At 38.0% G+C, this 24,635-nt stretch overlaps 1 protein-coding gene across 1 annotated transcript in view; it reads left to right on the forward strand.

The window, feature by feature from the left end:
- Positions 1-1,430: 1,430 nt before the first annotated feature.
- Positions 1,431-24,635, forward strand: part of ENPP3 (ectonucleotide pyrophosphatase/phosphodiesterase 3) — a 39,312-nt gene continuing 16,107 nt past the window's right edge. The window contains 15 exon segments of the mRNA XM_009874692.1: positions 1,431-1,547; positions 4,971-5,049; positions 8,009-8,079; positions 8,081-8,138; positions 9,015-9,140; positions 10,614-10,674; positions 13,630-13,727; positions 15,492-15,571; positions 16,117-16,236; positions 17,767-17,876; positions 19,075-19,140; positions 19,941-20,013; positions 21,359-21,467; positions 21,631-21,759; positions 22,991-23,022. Coding sequence (XP_009872994.1) covers positions 1,431-1,547; positions 4,971-5,049; positions 8,009-8,079; positions 8,081-8,138; positions 9,015-9,140; positions 10,614-10,674; positions 13,630-13,727; positions 15,492-15,571; positions 16,117-16,236; positions 17,767-17,876; positions 19,075-19,140; positions 19,941-20,013; positions 21,359-21,467; positions 21,631-21,759; positions 22,991-23,022 — 1,329 coding nt within the window.

Here is a 24,635-nt window from a genome sequence, read left to right on the forward strand (position 1 = left end):
AAGGCTGTAGCTTTGTACGACGTTGTTGTGACCCACGTTCAGGACACGGCACTTGGTCTTGTTAAACAATTGTCATACAACTGACCTCGGCCCACCAACCCAACCTGTCCAGATCCCTCTGCAGAGCCTTCCTACCCTCAAGCAAAGAAGGCAAGGGCAAGGGGAGGAGTTCATTGCTATATTAAACCTTACAGAATGGTTCAAAGTGACTGAGTGTGGAGATTGTAATGGGTATAACTTTAAATTGCTCTAACCTGTTGTTTGAGTTGCGTGTTGTAGTAAGTACTATAACAGAAAACACCTGAAAAGAGGATAAACCTCAAAAGAAGCCCTCCAGGTGCGACCCAACCTGAACAGGTGTCGCCAGGCAGTAACTCCAGACAACGCACTGCCTCTCCTGTCCTGCACAACCACCATAACAGATAGAACCCTGATCATGGAAGAAGTGAACTCAATGAACGTTTTATGGACCTTTTATAGGTGGCCATTGACTAAGGAAATTATATCCATCCATATATCAAAGCATGGGATGTAGTTGCATAATGTGGGACCCGATCCTGACACATATGGTATGAACTAAGAAGTAGGGATTGTCCTGTTCTGGGCTGCAATGGAGTTAATTTTCTTCATATCAACTTGTATACTACTGTGTTTTGGACTTTTTCTTAGTTATAAGTATTATAAATTTATTTTTTATAAATTACATCTCATGCAGTGTTCAACTTCAGAATCAAATGAATGTCTGAATAGTTACACATGCATCTTCATAACAAACAGCCCTTCCATTAACTACCAAACTGAAAAACAAGTAGATTTCAAATTGTATTTAAACAAATCCTTTTTTTTCCTACTAATTTGATTTGTCTGTATACCATTTGTTTCTAACGAGTATATCTATCAATACTGAAAAAAAAAGTAACAACCTGAAAGATATATCAACAAGGAAGGATTGAAACTACATGGGAGGAATCCTCTGGTGCTAAATAAGGGAAGGGACCTGTAAACATAGGCGTTAAGAAACTGGCAGCTTTCATATTGGTTTTGTTTAACATATGTAACACTTTCTTTGAAGATAACAAATACTCTGGATTGCAAGCTTTTAACCAAATAGCTGAATACTTGAATTTGTGTCATTTTTGCATTTTATTGCTTAGCAATGCATTACTCTAATCTCCAGTTAAGAGTTTACCTAATGCCATCCGTATCTTGAAATGTCACAGGTTCTCTGTACACAAGTAATGTTTTCACCCTTTGACCTTTCTGAGACGTTTTCCTGCTTACGTTTGCTTCCTGCAAACTTATCACTGATGCAAAAGCTAGGATCTTGTAAAAAAACCCCTAAGAACAAAGTACATACATACGTGACACAGGATTAGCATCTAAGTCGCAGCTAACCCGGCTGGGGAGGCTGAGAGGCAGATCTCAGCAAAATGGAGCTTCTGGGTGATACCGCCAACCATCAGAGCAGACATTTGGATGAGGTGCCTTTAAATCCAGCCGAGTATGTGAAGAAAAAAACCCTCGTGAAGTACAAAGTCATCTGTGCTGTAAGTAGGCGCTGCTGTTCAGGGGTGCTAGTTTAACAATTCTCAAATCTGCAGAATTTTTGGAAGTTTCGTTGTATTTCTGTAATTATTCAAGGTATCTTGGTAATGGGTGCTTAAAGTTTTACTGAATGAATGCACTAACTTCACTGGCAGATCTAAAGTTCTTCAGGTACTTATCAAGAAATTTTAACTTTTTTTCTGGCAGTTAACTGCCCTTTTTGTTTTACTACAATAAACTTGACAGTTCTTTTGCACAGCAAAGATGTTGATTCAATACTTTATTTTATACGTTTCTTTAACACAGATATGTTTGTGACCAAAGCAGCCACAGTTCCTTTCTGTTTACTTTTTTATCTGGGTTTTTCATTAACAAAACAGAACATGAAGACAAGGGATTTGCCAAAAACAGCTCTCAGGAAGCAAAGCATAGGAAAAGACTAATGAACCATTTTGTCCAGTATTGTCAGTCTCATGTCTCAAATATCATGTCAACTCTTTCTGGCTTCCCGAGGGCTTTAAGAGCCATGCAGCTGCCTTGTAAATAATAACGTGTAGGTTTTTTGTCTTTTGTTGTAGCAAATAAAAAATTTTCCTCTTCTGTTTCTGAATATGAAAGAAACAAACATTAACTATATACATATGCACGTGTAGATGTTTGCACAAGCTTTTGCATATGTAAATTGGAATTTAGAGAAAACAACACGTACTGATTTTAGACTCAAAACATAATTTTGAAAACAGCCTTACGAAAAAGATAGTGAAGTTATGACAGTCTTCAGCTCTGTGTCATCAGAATAATTTCACATGGTACATCTTCCTGTTTCATGCTGCATTGTGCAAGGATTGCATAAAATAATGAGAGAAATATTGGAAATTGAGAACAAAAAAAGAGAAGATAAAACAATGGATATTTTTTCCTTAAGTCTTCAGTAAAAATAAATAAATTGTGAGAAACAATATGGGAAAAATGCCTGTGATAGATGATACATTATACTTTCAAGAGCTACTTAGAATAGTAAAGTGAGAAATTTAAGTATCCTAAAACATATTAATACTTTCAAGTTCATTAGTTTTCAAATTCCTGCCTATATGAAAAAAAATGATATCTAAATATTGAAGCTGTAAACTATTAATATTCTATACCATTTATCCACATTTTTGATAAACTATATGCATGAAGTACTTCCTTGGAAACTTTTTTTATGAAAGCTTGCAGAGGATTGTGCGCTCACAAATAGTCTAATAAGTCCTATCTAATAAGTCCTCCAGAGAACAGAGCATGTACATTAGGAACAACGTTTTAATGAAAAAGTAGCCCTGAATTTAGATAAAGAAGCTAGCTGTGGGAAATCTACGGGTTTGAATAGGTGCTACCAGTGTTATTTTACCTTAACAATGGATGTCCCAAAATCAAGGGTCTTTGTGTGAGTGCTATAATAAATGCAGCACCTGCTCTGTTCACCTGCCATGAGGTTTTGGGTTTTACTTCAGCTTTCTCATTTTTTTTCACCAGTGGGAATGTCTACTGCTGTAATAGCTGTGCTTTCGATTATTGTCATCTATTTATTTCAGTTACAAATGTGAGTTTTAAGGAGGGTAAAACTGTAGTGAACTTTATGGCGAAGAGTGCATGCCCTGGTGACTGGGCTTATTTGAACTCAGTGAGACAAGACCTGTTATGTTACCAGTGTTATCCTATCTGACCAGAAAGAATGGCCACTGTTTTCATCCAAATGCACTTCCTGGTCCTCAGTCCTTGTTGACTGAATGTAGGATTAAACTGCTTCTTTCACACCTGGGGGTCTCTCTTCGAGGCACTTTAGCATTTCTGCCACTTTGGGCAATCTTTCCAAACACATCCCATCTGTCTCTCGTACCCAGTTTTCTCAGGAATTCCATTTCCGTTCCTACTTTTGGAGTATTTGTCCTGTACAAAGACCAGGGAGTAAGCAGCAAGAAGAAAATAAAGGTGGAAGGGAGGAAGTGCAAAGGAAGTAACTGGCATTTCTGGTGTTTGGTGTTGCTTGGGAAAAATATCAGTGACCTAAGCCTGGAGAGGGTGGGCAGAAAGGGAGAAACAGGAAATTCTTGAGCGTGGTTGCAAGGAGCACAGCAAGGAGAAAGTGTGGAGTCTGGAAAGAGCCCATCTGGATGTACTTGTCCAGAAGAAGAGGTAGTGCCATGCCAGAGCCACAATTGTGTCTCCTGATTGTCCCTGTGAGAGGGCTAGCTGGGAACGTGCCACACTGCTGACTTTCTTCTGGCTTGTGTGCCTGGACCTTCCTGATCTATGGGGAGAAATAATGGGCCCTTAGACTGTCCCAGTGTGGAGCTGCTCCGTGGCTGAGAGCTGTACAGCCCTCCCTGCTGCCACACTTCTGCCCAGCTCCTGCAAGGCGGGATGGGCAGTAACAAAAGGCAGAGGGTGGTTTTGTGAGCAGGGATGGCGAAAAGTAAGAGGACAGCGTAGGTGTGCTTGGTTATATCCTACCACACATACAGTTCTTTCTCAGCTCCTTACCATTCCTGTAGTCTCAGTTAAGAGGCACCATTACAGTAACACTGAGCATGAGAGTAAGCTTCTTTTATTTCTACTTAATTTTTATTCTTAGTATTTGATAATGCCTGGTGGTTCCTGGAAATGGCAGGAGATAAAAGAAAGCTCTGAGGCAAAAATGGAAAAAAAACTGGGCTGGTTTATGATGATTTTCTATGGTATGCTTTTTCTTTCCCATTGTTGCCTTAGTGAAGAGGAAAGTGCTTGCCCTATGAAATACACTGAGAGGGTTGTAATTTTTCACTGCACCTTTCAGCCAGTGTACACCACTAATTCACCTTGAGTGTCTATTAATCTGGTAGAGACCTCCTCAACTCTTCCTCAATCTCCCAAATGTTATGCTGCTTTCTGTTGTGTGATTTCCTTGGGCTGTTTGTCTTTTTCTAATTTCCTCTGCCTCCGCTAACGGGGTGAATTATTATGAGAAACTGGAACGCGGAAGGAAATTTGACACTTGCAGCCTCAATCCAGCTGAGTTTGTTAAGAAATACCTGTAAGCATTTCAGGAAAATACAGAAGCTAAGGAATTACCTTCTCTTTACACAGATAAAGAATTTGTAGTACAGGTAAATATACTGATTACTTCCTACTACCTTTGCCCCAGAAGATACTTTCCTGATTAGAACATGGGAATGGCCATAGGTTAAAAGGGTGATGTTAAGGCATTGACTTCTAAGCAATTCACAAGCTTATCGTTCTTGTGATTCTCCTATCTTTGTGCTCAGAATGTCTCCATTTTTTTGATGAACAAATTCAGAGAAATGATTAGTTTGTAAGATATTATACATTCATAGAAATCATAATCACACAGTTAATTTCTAATAGCCGTTTATCACAATTGTGAACTTTATTTTTCTACGTGGCAGGTCCTGCTGTGTGCTTTGGTGGTTGTAGCTCTGGGACTAGGTTTAGGACTAGGACTGAACCGTGGGGACCAGGAGCAAGGTATGTTTATCATACTTTTAGCATAGTTACTGCTGAAGCTAGATCTGATAAAGGCCTTCAGCAGAAGCTCTTTTATAGCATAATGTAAATGCTCTTTGAAAACTTAACACCTGTGAAAATATGTTTATTGCATTTTTCATGTAGGATTGTATAAAAACTGCACTCGCCATCTATACTTGAGAAACCTATCCTACACCACTGAGTGTCCTGCTTCTCCTTCCAAAAGCATTAAACATACTTTGCAACTGTTTTGGAAATGTTATCATGTTAATACTTCTAGGAAAATTGAGATAGGAGTTATCTTATTACATATAATAGCTTGCAATTATTTAAGCAATATGTTTTGTGAAAGATATCCTCGTACCATCTTCGGGACGTAAGCTTTGTGCACATTTGGCATTGTTCAGGTGGCTAATGTTAAAAGTGATTATGAATTTTCACTGAAAACTTCAATTTCTGTAAAGCTATGGTAAAAAGGGTTTTGACTTGGTGGAATGTTATTTTTCAGTCAGAAAAACAAAGTAGCCTTTTGATGTCAGGGAGTTAAGCCAGATGAGAACAAACAAACACTACATGGTGAATTAAATAAAACACTTCCTTTAGAATCAAAACCAGTAGTAATCTCATACTGCAGGTATTCAAGGAAGCATAATCTCTTTCTCATTCCTTATGAACATATATTGAACTTCTTTACCTACCTATTCATCAAGTCTTATCACCTTCTGAGATTTCTCAATAGTAACGGCCTAGCAACTAGGATGAGATGGAACTGCATGTGTTGAATTCCAACTTTCTGTGTAAAATATGTAGATAACCACAGCTGGTGTCTTCACTGACGTTTACCTGAGGAACTTGATCGTAGCTGTAGTAAGTGAAGGATGGCACCAAATCGCTGTGTTAGCGTCTCGGTGCCTCTGACTGCAGGTGTTACAGAGCAACCCTTAATAGGGACTGGCTAACTTCATTTTCTACCTTCATAACCAGACCTACTTGGGAAAGGTGAATTAGCAATACACTGTATTCCACTGTGGAGGGGGAGGTGAAGCCTCAGCCTTGAGTGTCACGCACCTTTGTGCAGTTGCATTTGCTGTGAGGGCAGTGGGAAAGAATGTTGCTGTTCGGGAGCAAAAGTAATCATGGTCAAGATGGATGGTGAGGGCTTGTGGTCTCAGGGAAAGGGGCCTGGAAAAGAGTCAGGAGGACATGTCATTTTATACATTTAGTGGAGTAGTGGAGTCTCCTTCTATGGAGACTTTCAAAACCCGCCTGGATGCATTCCTGTGTGCCCTGCCCTAGGGGATTCTGCTCTGGCAGGGGGATTGGACTAGATGATCTCTAGAGGTCCCTTCCAACCCCTGACATTCTATGATTCTATGATTTGGTGGTAGTAAAATTGATTCTATGATTTGGTGGTAGTACAATTGATTCTATTTATGTACTCAAGGTAAATTTCCTTATAGCTCCTATAATTGATTATTCTGAATAAAAGTTAATTAAATATTAAATTCCTGACCTTGCAGAGATATATAAATATTGTAAAGAAATTAAAAGCATGGCTTGCAAATTATGAAGGATGTGAACAGTTCAATTACAGACAGAGGAAGAAGTTTATATTTTTAAATTTCTGCTTTTTCTGACTAAGACTCACCATTCTGCATCATTTGAAATCAGATAGACCATTTGAACAACTTTGAGTTGTTAGAAAGCTAATGCATAGAGGAAAAATTAAATACACTAAACTTTAATCAAAAAAGCATGGGAAGACTGTTTGCCTATGTTTTTGTACATTTGTGAAAAATAGTACCTCTTTCTTGACAGAACAGACTCCAATCAGGAAACACTTAACCCTTAATCACTTCTTTCCATCTCTACTTTTGTCATATCCATTTATACTCAGTATATATATTATTTGTTACTTTAATTATTTTCAAAGCATTCTTGCATTGAACAATAGTTGTTGATGTGAGCACATAAAGAGCAAGGTACAACTCGAGAACTTTCCACATGTGAAATAACTGGCTAGCTTGAAAAAAATCATTTTAACTCTTCATGGATTCTGCATAGTGGATATTAAAGCCCAAATTTTGTGGGCAGTGGCACCCTGCAAAAGCATGAACCCTTTGGCAACTATAGTAGAATTGCACTGGCAAATCTGAGTGGTTATACCTGTCTAACAGTGTGAGTGGACAGGCAAGCTGGAAATGTAGGCACGCACAATGGTCTGAACAGTACTTCTGTAGCACAGAGAATGTGGACACAAAGCTTGTCCTTGTGGAGGCTAGTGTGGAGCTGCAGCTGGTGTTTGGAGATTTGGAGTTGTCTTCAGATGTCCTCAGAATTGCCAGAGCAATCTGTTCACCCTGCACAAAGGTGTCAGAGCTGTGGTGAGGAAATATATGTCTCCATTTTCCAGCATGAGATCCCTTATTTGCACCCTTTAATTTCTTCTGATCAAAACAACCAAACCTGCAGATTTTTAAGGGATATTGTAAGGCTTAAGTGGGAGAGACATGGTCCGAGTCCCAGGTGCACTAATAAGCCTTATGGCTCCTGCCGAGCCCCCCAGGGCTGCCCCCACCCTGTCCATGGCCCAAAGTGGAACATCTAAAGTAGGAGTTCCTATTCCTCTTGCATCCCAGACCCAGAACTGAGCAGGTGAGGTGACAAATTCCTCCTCTTCATGCTGGGAGGGTGGGACACCTGGACGTTGCCTCCTGTGCCACCTATCCTGGGGAGGCTTGCTGCAGAAACAGCCCTGCTGCCAGGATCTCCAACATCCAGAGGACTGCCTACAGCTTTCCTTTCGCCTTGCCAACCCGTGTGCTAGTGACCACATCGGGAGATGACTTGGGAAAGGGATTTGGGAAACTATTCAGCACATTTCTTCCCACAGTCCGCTTCCATGATCCATTTAACTGAACTGTCTGAGACACTCAGACTCGCTGCCTTCTCCTTACAGTCAGCTGCAGACAGAAGTGTGGTGAGCCGCACGGAGAAGAGGTGCCCGGCTGCCGGTGCGACAGCGGCTGGAAGGGGAAAGGAGCGCCAGGACTGCTGCTGGGACTATGAGGACACCTGCGTGGAGCCAAGTACGTTCCTCTACAGGCAGTACTCGCTGGTTTCCACTTTATTTTGGGTTTGTTTTTTCATGCAATAGTGATAGGAAATGGATAAATTCTTGTATTTACACAGATAGGCAGAAGTTATGTCATGTTCCCTCAGGGAGGGAAGGATGTGGTGATGTTGAGCAGTTTCTGCACTCAGAGGGCCATTACTTGGCATCCTGGCTGAACACAAACTTTCCCTATGTCTTTCTCAGATCAGATGCCTGTATTTTTTTTTCCCTCATGGATAACCAAAGCACTTGCAGTGCCTGTTTCCTGGCCCAAGTAAAGCTGTGGAACTAGGGCCCTGAAACAATGCAGCTATTTCAGGGGCAAGCCAGCGGGTGCCTGGGTTTGGGGAAGTGCACTCCTCTTCTAGGGGACCTCTCTGGATCTGCATCGAGGCCAGACTCCTCTCCAGTTACCCTCTCTGTTCTCCTGCAAGCTGCTCAGATATTTCTTCATCCTTATCACTTTTTCTGGCCACTTCATCCCTTTTAAATCTTTTATTGCTGTCTGCTGGGAATCATGTGCAAGACCAGGAAAAGGATCCATTTCTTCTCTTTCTCTTCTGCAAGAGAAATAAGGGTTTGGTTATTTTTACTTAGATCTTCCTGAGAGGGTGGAAGGCGTTGGAGAGTGTGACTGTGGGGACACCTTCAATGGCTGCAGAAATAGGCTTTATGTGTTAGACAAAATCTCAAGTCTTCCTTTCAGATAAAACTTCTAAAGCAACCCAAGCAAGGCATGTAAATGATAATTTAACAAAAAGTCTATTTTTTTTTCCTTTACCTGTTTGGCAGATTTCCATGCAAAGAAGTTCTGTGAACCGGGTCATAACCTTTTTCTTCCGATTTTCAGCCCGATCTTGGAGTTGCACTAATTTCCGTTGTGGTGAGACACGGATACCTGGAAGTTATTGTTCTTGTTCTGATGACTGCTTGCAGAAAAAAGACTGCTGTGTAAACTACAACAGTATTTGCCAAGGTAAATCAAAAGTCAAAAAGATTTATGTATAAATTGGCCCATGAAATTTATAGATGGGCAAATATGGCAAATATAAATGTAGATGTATTTGTTTCTTGAAGTTAGAGTCTTGCAGTGACAGTCTGGAAAATGAAGATGTTCTGATGTGAAGCCTTTTGTATTTTGGGGAAAAAGACAGAATGTTTTGAATATTGCAGCAGTATATCAAATGTGGAGCTTTTTCTTTTTTGTTTTTTTTTCACCAAAAGTAGATGGATACATGTTTTCTGCTACAAACTTCAGTAAATCCAAAGTACATATTGTAGTAATCATCCCTAATATAAAATTTCCCTTCCTTTTTATTAAAAGTAATTTTCAGTTGGGTTTCTTATGTTTTACTTATTTCTGAATATATTTGTTCATGGGCAATTGTGTCATACAGGCCTAGGTTAAACACATGAAGGATAGCACTGGTAAAATCAGCAAGAATGATGTCTGAGGAGTATGCTGGTGGCACAAAACATAGTATCTATTACCAGAATTCCTTTATGTTGTAGAGATTTAAGGTAACTCATACAATATTACATTTATCACCTAAATGCAAATTAAAGCTAAAAGGAGTCAGGAGTTTGACGAGGTGCTAAATTAATTGAGCTGACATAATTAAGGTCACTACATCCCTGCCTTTGGCTGCTTACTGGGAGAGAAGCTTTCTGTGGTGAGCTGTTATGCAGCCACTGCTTCTCTTTTCTTTATATTTTTTTCTGGTTTGGATACTTTCCTTCTTTTTATTCTTATTGACCTCCCTTATTTCTTCCAAAGAGGTGGGAAAACTTTATTGTAAATGAGTGTAGATCACAGAATCACAGAATGTTAGGGGTTGGAAGGGACCTCTGAAGATCATATAGTCCAACCTTCATCCCCGCATACCTAACCACTACACCATAGCCTCAAGTGCTAGATCTACTTTTTTTTTTAGATGTGGAACAGGTAGGGAATAATCTATGTAGAATAGAAATAATTACTTAAAAAAAAGCTATAGGGAGCCCAGCAATCATCTCTAAATATATAAGCGGTATCTATAAAAATGTAGGCATTAATCCTTTCTGAACAGAATATAGTTTAAATGTTTCCATTTAAGTTTATTTTAGTTTAATTTCCATTTAAATTTATTTTCCATTTATACCACATGTATAAAGCATAGGCTGAGCTTTTCTAGTGATTTTTTCTCCAATTTTGTTTTGCTTGTCTGTGTAGTATATATGTGTTTTGTTTTTAGCTTATAATTGTAAACATTAGCCTTTTCAGGGTTTGAGGACCAAATAGGTTGCGCTAAATGATTTCTAAAGATATCTTTAGACCTACATTTCTATAATTCTGTACTGAAGTGGAAAAAGTACCAGGAAGAGCTTTAAAAAGATCAACCAGGAAACTTCTCTGTTGTTTATGTGGGGTTTTCTAATGCTGACTCAGTATAACCTTTTGTCCTTTTAGGTGAAATACCTTGGGCGGAAGAACCATGTGTATCACTTGAAACTCCTCAGTGCCCAGCTGGGTAGGCAAAAATAATTTTGTCTTAGCAAATAAAATCTTTGTGATAGTCAGAAATACGCCAGTGGCCTGAAGCAAGTCTTCATTAGGATTTCATATTTACTTAGAATAAGGTTTCTGGTTTTTCGTTCTAAAACCTTTTTCATTTTGTTTCTCATTCATTTACTGTTTACAGTTTAGAGCAGAGTACAAGAGTTCAAATCCAGATTGAAAGTCAGTTTGCAAAGACCTAGAAAAATTGTTAGTTATCTCAAGGTTTACGTATCACAAATTGTTCATAGTCCATTTTACGTTGTCATATGGTTTCTGTGATAGTTCGGATAAATCACCTTATGTAAGCTGCAATAACTGTTAGAGTCTGTGATTGCAATTCCTTATCTAAATAACATGTTTTTTTTACTTGAGTTATCTGCAGGAAGAAAGGTGTGTTAAAAAGGAGGCTATGAAAATAGATATGTATATACATATAGAAACACCGTGGATACTTTGCTATTTGTGCAGTATTGTAGAATCATAGGTAGAGGCTAGGCAGAAACACAGGTTAAAATTCTCAAAGGTGGCCCAGCACCCTGCCTAGCTGAATCTTAAAAGTGTCCAGTGTTGGGGACTCCAGCACTTCCCTGGGGAGATTATTCCAATGGCTGATGCTTCTTGTTGTGAAAAACTTTCCTCCTGTGTCCAATCAGAATCTCCCCAGGAGTAACTTATACCCATGATTCCTCCTCTTTTCTGTGTGAGTCTTGTAAAAAAGGAGTCTCCATCTTCTTTGTAGCCACCTTTTAAATGCTAGAACATGGCGATAAGATCTCCTCTAAGCCTTATTTTCTCATAGTGGAACAAACCCAACCCTCTCACATTTTCCTTGTATGGCAGCTTCCCAGTCCTTTGATCATCTTTTTGGTCCTTCTCTGGACCCTCTCCAGCCTCTCCACATCCTTTTCAGATTGTGGGGACAAAAATTGTCCCCCAGCTGTGTAGATCCCAGCTGGTGCTACACTCCTGGATTATGTTTCGCCAGACACAAGACCTTACACTTGTCCTCGTTGAACTTCATAAGGTTCTTGTTAGCTCACTCTTCGAACCTATCCAGGTCTACCTGCAGGGTGGCTCTCCCTTTTGAAGTGTCCACTTTTCCATGCAATTTGGTATCCTCAGTAAATTTCATAAGGATACACCTAATCTCATCATCCAGATCACTTATGAAGATGGGGAGCCCACTAGTGACAAGTGAATTCTTTTCTGTTTCAGTTATGGCATTTGTGATATAGTCCATTATTCGATCAATTTTACTGCTAATTGAGTTTAATTGGAACAATAATACCTTTCATATCGTGGCCTCTTCACAGCCTCCTGTATATGCCTCCCAACATAAGTATGAAGATATAGGTTTTAGGTTAACATAACTTGCTGAGTTAACACAGTTCCATAGACTAAAGCTTGGGAACTAGTGGGGGAGGGCTTCTTTGAGGGCTGTAAACAGCATTGCTGTATAAAGCTCCATTTAATTTCTGATTCAGATCAGGAAGCTGTTTTATATAAACTTTTTCGGTACAAACGTTGATGCCAGTGTACTTCCGTGCTTTGGAAAGGCCATTGTGAATGAGAAACAAACTGGATAGTGATTACTGCCTGATGTGGATATATAACTTTTTTTTAATAGCTATCACTCTTAAGTATTATTCCAAATATTGTCTGGAGTCGGTTGTCAGTAACTGCATTTTATTAATCATTTCCTCCTCCAATATTTTCTTGGTTTAGAACCATTCCTGTACCATTTCTATATATTACAGGCAGTTGGAGTTTTTTTAGATACCACATATAGTGAATCCTACTTCAAACTATGTTTTTAATTTAATTATGTTTATAGTTTTTATCTTTATATGTTTCTAAGGAAACTGTGGAATATATAATTACGGTTAGCAAAAAACCTGAATTTGCAGACCTAGATGAATGGATCCTACTGAATTTGTTACTTGGTGTTATGAGAAAAGGTGCTTTAGCACCAGCAGTTCATAACTTCCAAAGCATGTTTTCTTTGAGTCCTTTTACGTTGGTTAAGAGAAAGCATGCTTAATGACTTTGAAAATTATTTTTACCTCCTAATTAGTATTTTTGTAACAAGAATTTAACCACTGTTCTAGAGATCAGCTGCAGTTTGTGCCTACCCACGGTATGAAGTCAGATCTGAGGCTTTTATCCTTGCTTCTTTACATAAAGTCTTACGCTAAAAACATTAGCAGCTGCTGCCTTCCTTTTGTAGCTTTTAGTTCAGTTTGTCAGGGGCCTTGAGGCAAAAAAGTGTTCTCCAGCTCCACCAGAGCTAGGAAACGTGTAAATAATCCACAAAGAACACGGAGTGCTTAGTGATGTCTTCACAAAGGAAATGTGGTGAAGTAAGTTATTGCCACAAGCTGGGTGTTGAGAGGAGATTACATTTCTCAGCACTGAGGCAAATTGGCCCCAACTGCTTACTGGGCGACTCCTGCACTTTTACAGTCCTTGTGCAGCTGCTCTGAAAGATTTTTTTAAGATGCATTAAGAGACAAGAGTCAGAATTCAACCCATTACTATGTCCGGAAGTGCTTTGCTGTTCTACATTCTGGGTTTGTATTTGGATACTAGTCTGCGTCCAATAAAATCTGCATAAATTTGAATTTCTTTGCATTTGCAATTAAGTACTTCTAATTTAAAGATTGACAAAACTCTTTTTTTGTCTAGGTTCTATATATGCTGAGTAGCTTGTATTTTATTCCTTCAGTGATTTTTTTTTTTTAGGAGGATTGTGTACTTACTCTCAAAATTGAAATATTTGATTCTCTCACACTGTGATATTAATTCTGGGTAATACAGGGAAATTCTGGATCCTGCTTTTGAAAGTAGAATTTATATTCTTAAAGTGCTTAACAAGTCACCAACTCTCCAAACTCCTTTACAATGACAAAAACATACTTTGTTGTAGGTTTGATCTGCCACCACTTATCCTTTTCTCAATGGATGGGTTTAGAGCAGAATACTTGCAAACTTGGAGTTCTTTGCTGCCAAATATTGAAAAACTCAGTAAGTTACCAAAAGTACTTTGAGTATTTTCTTTAAAAGCCTGCATGCAACCTCTCCAATCCGTTTTGATGCTGTCATGAATACATGTTGCTCAGCAATAATAAAATAACAAATCAGGTCTTCCTTATCAATTGTATATTTTCTTATTGTATGTTCTACATTAATTCTTGTATTTCAGTGGATAGTGAACATGACATATGTTAACAAGGCCTCTAAAACTGGTCAAGAGCTAATTATTGAGTAAATAGTTTTAAAAACACATTCAAAGAACAGATCTAGATCAACATTGCTCATGTTTGTGGTTAAATTTAACAACTGCTTATGCACATTCATACTTATATTTCTCAGAAGTCTACAGTGAAAAGGGAAGGGAAATTCCTTTCTTTGCAGAAGAAAAAAGCACAAGGCTGATGCGTAGCATAAAATATTTCCTCTGTTAACTTGATTAGCCTAGGATTTTTAGTAGACCAAGTCAAGCTAGCTGTTATAGAATATGTGCACTATGAAGGTAGCTCCTTTACCATTCAGGAGAAATCCATAAAAAAAATATATGGATTTTCTCATGTATTTGCCCTTTCTCATGTATCTGCCCTTCTCTTAACACACTTTAAGCCTTTTTTTTAACGTGCTACGCTGAAACAGTTTTGTTGAATAATTTCAAGATTTCATGGTTTAGTAGTGGTTAAATTAAAATCAGTTTCTGTTCTTTTAAATGCTCTACATCAAATAATAAAATGTGTTTGAGTGTGAATTAAATAATCGTTTGACTACAGCTTAATATAGCTTAATCATCCTTTACATGATTTAGATTAAAAAATGGCATTAAGGCATCTTCCAGATTTCCCACCTTTGTTTTGTGTGTAAATAAGTTGGATATTACAGTGGATTTAGACATTACGGATGTTCAGGCGTGGTAAGTGCCTTAGATTGCTAAAAAGTGACAGTGTTTGGAGATAAAGGTAGGACACCTGGGCTGTGTTTCCCCCCAGAGCAGGACATCTACATTTAGATACGTCCTTGGAGGCGTCCGTGTGAGATGTCTACATGCTCATTGTGGTCAGTGTATTTGTGGAGTGCAATAGCCTGGAGAGCAAGTGAGCTCAGCCGACACACAGAGGGTGCCACAGGACAAGTTGTTGCCTTAATCAGTGTTTCTAATGTACATTCAGAGGGCTGTGGTGCAGCCTAGGTGGCCTTCACCAGCGGTGTCAGGAGGATACAGATCTCCTGGTCATCTTGCATCAAAACTGTCAACTTCCATGCAGATGTCTTAGATATCCAAGGGTATCGTAAGTGGCACCCAACTCCCATGCGTAAGCAGCTGAGTCCTTCCCGTGCATCTGGTCACTAGGCAGCTCTGCAAAGTGTCTTGCCCGGGCTGGCCTGAAGCTTCAGTCTTGTGTAAACATAAATCTCCAGTGCCGTGTTGGATCTCAGAAGTATCCGAGACACATATCTGGGTTGGCAGACAGGATGTAGGAGCAGCATCCGAAGGCCAGGCAGGACCATTAAAAATGGTCCCCAGCATCTGGGCTTTGTGCAGCCTAATTGAGTGTCCAAGGGTTCATTTCCTGCAATGGGATGGTGGGCCTAGCTCACAAGGATACCCTGGGAAGTATGCATCTTAACTTGAAGTCGCATTTCCCCGCTAATATCACAGCAACTGGCTGTACTGATTTTGTTTGTTTCTCTGTTTTCAAGACTGCTAATTTCCATTTATGAAAAATATAAGCAAATTTATCTTCATCTCATGATCTGTTGCAGAAACATGTGGCACACATTCAAAATACATGAGAGCTGTTTACCCCACAAAAACCTTTCCAAACCACTATACTATTGTCACAGTAAGTGCAAATTTGCTATTTTTCCTTTTCGTTATCTGGATGACATAGAAAAGGATTTTTTGGTGTCAGTCTTTTCATGGGACATGGCAACTCAGGCTATAAGAGTAAAAGAGAGTGAGAGATTCTGAGATAGTACATGAAGGCATGCACATGAAGGCTCTTTACATGTGCTATCTGATTCTGAACCAGTTATTCCTGATCTTTGTCAGTCTAATTGGGTATGGGTGAGGGCAGAGCTATTTGACCACAGTGTGTGTTTGGATGGGTTTTGAATCTGATATACAGCCACATGGCATATATAGTACTTAATCCTAGCACATCAAGTTGTAACTGGGCTGAGGAGAAAACAGGGAAGTTCAAGGGAACTTGAAAGGCACCCAGGAATCTGATGATCTGTGTCAGTTAGGACACTGTGTTCTGTTTCTGTGATAAAAACAGCCCTAAAAATCATTGCAATACTGCAACAGTGTGCATTGCAACATAGTTTGGGCTCCATTTCATTGCAAGATTCAGTATGGGTTTTTTTGTTTATTTTTATTTTGCAGGGATTGTATCCAGAATCTCATGGTATTATTGATAACAGCATGTATGATGTAAACTTGAATGCACATTTCTCAATTTCCGGGACGGAAAAATTCAAACCTGAATGGTGGAAGGGGCAGCCAGTAGGTTTATCTTTCATCGTGGTATTCCTTTATGTCTAGAGAGACTTGTGTACCATAAAAACAGAAGAGAAAGAGAATAAAATGGAAAACTCTGTGATATAGTTGCAATACATGCTAAATATCCTGTAGGCTTCATATTACTGACTGACTACAAAATAATTTACTTTTTAAAAAAGTAAAAAGGCTCTTAAAATGTTACTTATGAGACTTAAAAAATTCACTTAATGTGGCAACTTGTGAAAAAAAGTCTTAAATATTTTGACGTTTTGGAATGGATCTCTTGCCACAGGAGGCCACAGTAAAATTTTGATATGATTTTGTTGTGGGGTACTTTTTGTTTGCCTTTTGAGAACTAGCTACAAAATGAAATCTGGGAATCTACTTCTAGATTATATCCATTTACAAATACACTTACACTTACGGAGGCCAGCATATAAAAGCAAGGAAGAGAATAGCAAATAATTTAATTTCCAGTACGATGAGCACATATGACATATTTCATAAAACAAAACCACCTTGACTGTAGCTATGGTTGTGATTAATATTAGACATTTACTAGAAATAGCTGTAATGAAGTTACAAAAATATAAAAAATACACATATGGTATGTATCTACTTAACACATTTTGACATTTATATATTTATTTACATGTGTGTTTACATATATATATATAAAAATATGTGTATATGTCTGTGTAGTCATAGTATACTGAAGTACCCAGGTTTCATGAAGGATTCCATCAGATTCGTAACAGAACCTCATCTGCGCTCTAAGATGAATAGAAGTATGCTCTCTAATAATAAAGTCATGTAACTAGAATCCATAGAATGGAATGAGCAACCTGGTCTAGTGGAAGGTGTCCCCACCAATGCCAGGGGAGTTGAAACTAGATGATCTTTCAGGTTCCTTCTCCAACCTGACCAGTCTCAGAGTAGAGTAGAATAGAATGGAAATTTCAGTTGGAAGGGACCTGCAATGATCATCCAGCCCAACCACCTGACCAGTTCATGGCTGACCAGAATTTAAAGCATGGGCATTGTCCAAATACCTCTTAAACACCGGCAGACTTGTGATATTGACTGTCTGTATAGGAAGCCTGTTCCAGTGTTTGACCACCTTCTCTGTAAATAAATGTTTCTTAATGTCAAGTCTGAACATCCCTGACACAGCTTTGAACCATTCTTCTATTTTCATGCTTCATCCCAATGGCATTTGACACAGAAAAAAAGATCACTACCTCTTGCCAATTATGAAGATACCTATATGGTTTTTTTCTATGCTGAGAATACCCAAGAAATGGCGATATCCTGGCTTCTGCAGCGCTAGTTTTGCTTTGGAATGTATATGTAGAAAACAAACTTCAAATCAAACATAGTCACTAGGCAACTGCACAATGTATGAAGGAAGGAAGAGAAATGTGTGCTTGCAGTTCATATTTCTTACCCGGTAGTGTATTTTTATTTCAGTGATCTGAGGTCTTCCAGAGGAGTAAATACCATAAAATAATTTTTCTGTATGTTTACCCATAGGTCTGGCTGACAGCAATGTACCAAAATTTGAAAGCAGGTACCTACTTTTGGCCAGGCTCTGACGTTCCAATTAATGGAACATACCCCAACTTGTACAGTATATTCAACAGGTAAGCTTTTATAGGGCTTGTAGTAAATTCCTGGAAACTACTCAAAAATCCAAATTGCCATATGATAGTTGGGGAAAACAAAATGGAAGACTTTTAAACAAGTCTGAGAGATAAGTGCCATGGCACATCATCCTATTTTTGCCATGGAACCACCAATAACAGCTGAAATTTTCAAAACCGTTCACAATGAGAAAGTTAGAGGGTACTGTATTTTCTGCTCTCCCAGACAGTTTTGAAAGTTTCAGACAACTGTAAATCACTGATTTCCCACTAGAAAAGCATCCTATACCTGATTAGTAGCCACCTCTGAGCTATACCAATGATTACCATATTTCCACACATAAAATCCACACATACTATATAGACCTTAAATATACTCAGAATAAGCTTTTGGATAACATGTATGTTAAGATAATGAACACAAGCTTGGAAGACATGGTTAGAGGCTACAGGAGGCAGAAACTAATTAAAGAGGGGATGCTCGGTAAGGAGGCTGCTAAAGGTTACACATGCAAATATAGAAATTACCTTCATAGTATTTTTTTCTTATGGAATGCATTAATATTAGTAAACTATTTCTAAGTTTTCATGATGATTTCAGTAAATGTCCCATGATTTTTTACATTTACAAAGATAATATAAGGCAAGCTTCTAACTAAAAGTCTCTGTAGATAACAAAGTGATGTGTAGGGCTGGTATTCAGAAAACACCCGGGTACTGTAGGTAACTGACATAAAGCTTGTGCAGGACTTTGAGGGAAAGCAGTCATTAATGGGTGAATTCCTTCATAGGGGACAAAGCATGACCTTACAAAGATTTTACTGGGAACATTACTGGCTTTTAAAATATAAAAGTCTAAGGTATATACATGCTGGAAAGAATAACAATTATTCTTCAGGTTTATGTCCTGAGCTTGAAATCTCTTTTTTCACATATATTTAATTATATGTGTACTCTCACCAACGTCATATGTTTGTGTTAGCAAATTCAGGATTTTCTAGTTTACTATTAAAAGTGAGTTGCATTCAATCAAAAATTAAAATAATAAAACTGATTGCTGGTATCTTGTTAAAATGCATCATTCCTGAAAACCAAATCTGTGACTTTATTATACTAGAGGGTGGACATTTTCTCTGTATCTTGGAATTAGAAGTGCTTGCCAGAAAAGTCTTGTTAATATAATTTTTTTTTTTTTCAGTTCAGTTCCATATGAAGAGAGAATTACAGGAATATTGAAATGGCTTGATAATCCCAAATCTGAGAGGTAACAGTAATATCTATCTGGTTTGTGAGACTATAGTTCAGAAAAGTTTTGGTGCTTAGCAAATGAAATTTCTATTGGTGTTTGGTAAACATGGAATCTTCTTTACCATCTCAAAGGATAATTTGCTGAATTTAAGGCTGTTCTGTATATATAGCCAATTATTTTCAGGATAAATTGTAGCTAAAAGATAAAGAAGTGAGCATATATCTTTATGATATGTACTGTTGTATAAATTTTATTGTTGTCTCTTTTTCTTGGTGCATGGGCTAGAGGAAACACGGAACATTGAGCTTGTATTTTAAGTGTATGGATGGAAGATTTTATATGAAAGATATTGCACAAGAAAGGTTAAATATCTGAAAGCAATTGCAGGCAGTAATTCAGGATGAAAAGTAGATAGTACTGACTGTGATGCTCATCTTCGTGACGTGTAAACAAAATAAATCTTTTGTATCATAATTTAAGATTCCTAATATATTAGTAGTGTTACATCATGAAAAGGAACAGTTTGCTCTTCTGTCTGAGGTCTTGAAGTTTTGCAGAGTGATTTCTGGATACCAATTAAAGACACTGAATACTGCCTTTGAAATTGTGGCTTCAATATTCCATGTTGATTAATTACAAAACTTGGATGAGTTTGAATGATCATATTTGCTCTACGGACTTCTACTAAGGTTTAAAGAACTTATTTATAATTTCATTTAAATTTTCTTTTATTATTGTTTTAAATGAAAGTATTCTTTTGAAATACTGTCTCCAAATTCTCATAATATTCCATTCTTATTTATGTTTAACTCAAGACCTGATTTCTATACTTTGTATATTGAAGAACCAGATTCTTCTGGACATTCATTTGGACCAGTTAGTGGTGGTGTAAGTAGTTTTTGTGGTTTTCTTAGACTAAATCATGCTAAAAATGGTGCTGTACAATGAACTTAAACCAGCTTACAACTTTGGAAAGGATAGAAGATCAAAAAGTAGCATGGTTGTTTTATGAGTTTTTATTAAGAACTCATGCTTGTGGTTGGACCCATTGTTGTGATTCTAACGCTGTGTGCGAATCAAAAGAGCTGTACACCAAACAGACTGGCAGAAAATAATTTCAAATCATAAAATTAGAAATAATATGAACAGTTGTATTTAGACTGAGCTTTAATTTTATCGCCCAGTGATATTTGGAAGCATGTGGCCTGGCAAATCCTCAGAACTGTCTTTTGTTTATCTCTAGCACTGTACTTGGATGTTTGTTAATTTGTAAACCAAAAATATTACATTTTTACTTGCATGCAGGCAAAAAGTTCAGTCTTTAAGGAGCTTAGGACTTAGCATACTCCTACTGGTCTTTTTTTCATGTATTTCAAAATGATCTTCAGCAAAAGGCCTTGTTATAGTGGATGAGGACAGAAGAACTGATCTTTGTAGGATAGTTTTAGGCTCCCTGTTTGGAAAGGGAACTCTGTTTCTCTTTGCACACAAAGGTCTTAAAACCCCATTAGTCTTTGTCTAATTTTATATCTGTACGTTGTCCGTGCAACACAAGAGAGTGCAGCAAAGTCAGGGGAACAAGGACGCAAGTGCTCAGATGAGGAGTCCTCGGACTCAGGCCAGTATCATCTTTGCTGCAGGACTTAAAGGAAGACTGGGGAAGAGCCGTCCTCTGAGACTGGCTGCGGGGTGGGTTATGCTGGATTTCTCCCATATTCCTTCAGTGATGGTCAGTGGTTTTCTGTAGGAAGTTTAAAGGGACTGTATACAGGAGAGAAGGGCACCATGCCTTCCTGAATGGCCTTATAGGTTATATGTGTGTGTGTAAATATTTCTGAAACACTGCTAATTGCTGATACAATGACATGTTCATACTACAAAAAAAAAAAATGTATTTAATGTTATAAATCCAGTATTTCATATACATTTGGGAGTGAGGAACAAATTTGATCTGAATATGTTGATTTTTTTCTTTCAATAAACGTATTTTAAAACTCAATTTTTCTCAGATAACAGAAAAGATTAATTTTGGGTCATTTTTGAAGTAGCACATTCTGTGGTAAAGTAGTGGAATTCTGCACATCTATACTGTACTGGTGATAGAAAAGAACTGATATTAAGAACCTGAAAGCTGACAGAAAAGCTCACTTTTTTTCCAGACTTTGATGATTACATTTAAGTGAGAACTTGAAATCAGTAAGAAAAAGTCTAATGGAACTGGTTTGCCTCACAGGTAATCAGAGCCTTAGAGGTAGCAGATCAAGCACTGGGGATGCTAATGGATGGACTTAAACAAAGAAATCTGGACAAATGTGTAAACCTCATTGTTTTAGCTGATCATGGTAATGTATACAGTAATGTATTAGTTCTTTTTTCAATCTAAATTTTGCTGAGTCATTGTTTTCTTCCTTGGTATTTACTAGTTTTAATTTTTTTTTCTAATTTGCTTTATCTTCCTTATCATGTATTGTATGTAAAAATAACTCTTTCTATATTGTCCTTTAGGAATGGAGCAGACCTACTGCACACAGTTAGAATATATGACTAATTACTTCAGTCAGATTAATTTCTACATATATGCTGGACCTGCAGCTCGCATTCGAGCAAGAAATGTTCCAGAGGACTATTTTACCTGTAAGTGTGGACCAGTCCAGGAGTTGCACTATCAATATAACAGGAATGAATAAAAAAATAGAGAAAATGAATAATCAGTAGTAGTCAACAGAGTGAACAGCTTTCTGCTTCATTTAATCCATGGAAGTTGGAGGGGTTTCTTTTGCGGGAATGACCCCTTTAAGTGAAATCAAAGGTTAGAAGAGCTTGTTGCAGACTGATTTGATAGTTCTACTGTTTTGAACTGGAACTTCAGGACTTTTCTAAGTGCGTTGCTCTTCACAGATTTCTTGTGCAACATTGGCAGTGTCAACCTTTTTGAAGCAGTGACTATTCCTAACTGTGTGTGCAAAGTTATGGAGTATGAATATTAGCACAATGGGATCTAAGCCATGGTTGAGCCCTCTAGCTAGTGTAACAGAAGAACACAGCACTGAAACCATGTGAACTGACTCTGACTCGAAATAGATACTGTGCTACCAGACTAAAAAAAAAATAAATCCCCAAACTTTCCATATCTGGGAAAAGAATAGAGAGAGGTAAAGCCATGAAAGTTCTCTGTTTAGTGTGTTACAGAATTTGTAGAGTATGTGAAAAAGCATAATCCTTGCTGATCTCAAATAAGAGTTGAGATCCCATTGTGCTTTTTATTTATCTTTTCTAGTTACATTTATGTTTATAGACACCATAATTATACATCATAAAGCAGACTTTCTTTGGTTTAAGTAGAAGACAGGGTAAGTCAGACAGGAGCAGATTAATAAGCAGACTAGAGAATAATGTGTCTTATTCTAATTTCCAAAGGGTGAAGTCACTCTTTGAAAATGTGGAAGGTGAAAGTACTAAGACAGACTGAATTTTTCTCTGTCACTGTTGCTGGAAGTGAAATTTAAGTGCTCCAGGTCCAGCTCAATGTACAAAAAGTTTGTACCTCAATCAGAGGTTAGATGGGAGAAGAAAATTTCACTCTGGTGATGTGTCAGCTTTAGATGTATGCGGTCATCACCGCAGTTTTCTACAGCCTGTCTTGATGTATCCAAAGTGCTAAGTACTTCCACAGGCTACACAATTACAGACAGTTACCCTTGGAAACATAACATTCCTACCCATGGAAAGTTATGATTGCCATAATTTTCACAAGCTAATAAAGAAATTCAGCTTTACAGACAAAAAGCATGTTGACATTTTTCTCATGAGACTTTGGAACTTCAGCTGTTTGAATGTATGTTAATTCATCTTTTCTTTTTAACAGTTGACTCAGAAGGAATTGTTAAAAACCTCACAGTGAGTACATTTTTTGAAATTTTTCCTCATAGGTTCTCTTAATAAGAATCTGATCAAAAAGCACTACCTGTGAAAACCCTGACTACAATGCTGCTTTAGTGTACTGACTCCAGTCTGCCACAGAAAGCAGTTCAGCAAGTTGTTCAAAAATGATGCACAAAGGTTTACCATGGGGAATTTCCATTCAGAGAAAAAGAGCTTGCTGTACTTCACTTTGAAAGAGAAGAAATGGCTGACTTCATGTGGAGAAAGTAGGTTGTATCTTCATTATAGACCAGAATACAACACAGAGGTGCTTTAGATAACAGGCATCTGTTAGCTCTGGACCACAACTGCTCCACCCCAGGCTAAGTTAAAGCAACTTTTCCATGCAACAGATAATGACGTTGTAGAGCACGTTGTCACAGAGTGTTGTAGAAGCTGGAAATATAAATAGGGGGGAAATTTTTGACAAATTAACGGAGGACAGATATTTAAAGGTTATTAAACATGATGAACAAGCAACTTCTTATGTAAGAAATCCCTGAAGCCTAGTGAAAGGTAAGCAGGTACAAGAAAGAGGATTCACTGAATACTTGACTTGTTCTTACATACTGGAAATCTGACTGGAGACAGCATGCTAGGCAAGACAGACCTTTGGCATGAGGCAGGATGACTCTTTTAGGATCTTTTATGACACATCACTCAAGTAGTTACAGTGCTTTTAGGTGTGCTGCACTACCACTGGGCCCCATACTGATATTTCAGCTTGAATCACTTCACAAGTGGGCTGAATGTGGTAGACAAACTAAAATTCTTGTCAGAAAGTTGTCTTTTTATATTTATTTGCATTCATAATTTACAGTGAGTTAAAGATTTAAACTGCTTGGTCTCTATGTATTGTCACAATTTTCCCTTCTTTGTTTCATTTTCAGTTTTCTATTCTGTGACTAGTCCTAGCCCAAGCAGCAGACATATGTTCTGATACTTTTAGAATAAATGTTCTCAACTTGGAAAAATTCTGGACTGTCTCAACTGGGTATATGTGTGATAAATTACCACTAGAGGTCTTATGTTAACCTGCGGAACAACTCAGTTGTGCAGTATTCCATGCAGCACTGAAGTCTGAAGAGCTGTGAACATTCCTGCATAATTTTTTCTTGATTCTGAATACCTAAGAACATGTCTTTTATTCTCCAGCATCCAAAGCACATGGGCAAGTAGGATATCAATGTTGGGGAAAAGCAGAAGGAGCTTTTTCAGCATTACATCTCCTACCCCGTTATATGATGTGAAGCCTGTCATATCAAAGTGCATTAGTGAGAGGGGGATAGAACCATTTGAGTGTTCTCAACCCCGACTGAAACTGCAACTGTTAATGGCTACAGAGATGTGGCATCTCTGCCTTATTTAGTCTGATATCAGGACAACTTCTCTTTCCTTTTTGATTCATAAATACTGTATCTTGTCCCTTTCAAGTTCTTAGAATGAGGGGTTTGGGTAGAGAAGGGAGTTGTGTGTTTTATATTAACTGCTAATCAATAGACATAAAGTCATATTATACATTGATTTCCTCTGTTTTTCCTTTTAATTAGACTATCCATTGTAGAATGACCTCCTCTCCAGGGCTAGCA

The sequence above is a fragment of the Apaloderma vittatum genome, unplaced genomic scaffold (assembly GCF_000703405.1).
Source record: "Apaloderma vittatum isolate BGI_N311 unplaced genomic scaffold, ASM70340v1 scaffold8598, whole genome shotgun sequence".
NCBI lineage: Eukaryota > Metazoa > Chordata > Aves > Trogoniformes > Trogonidae > Apaloderma > Apaloderma vittatum.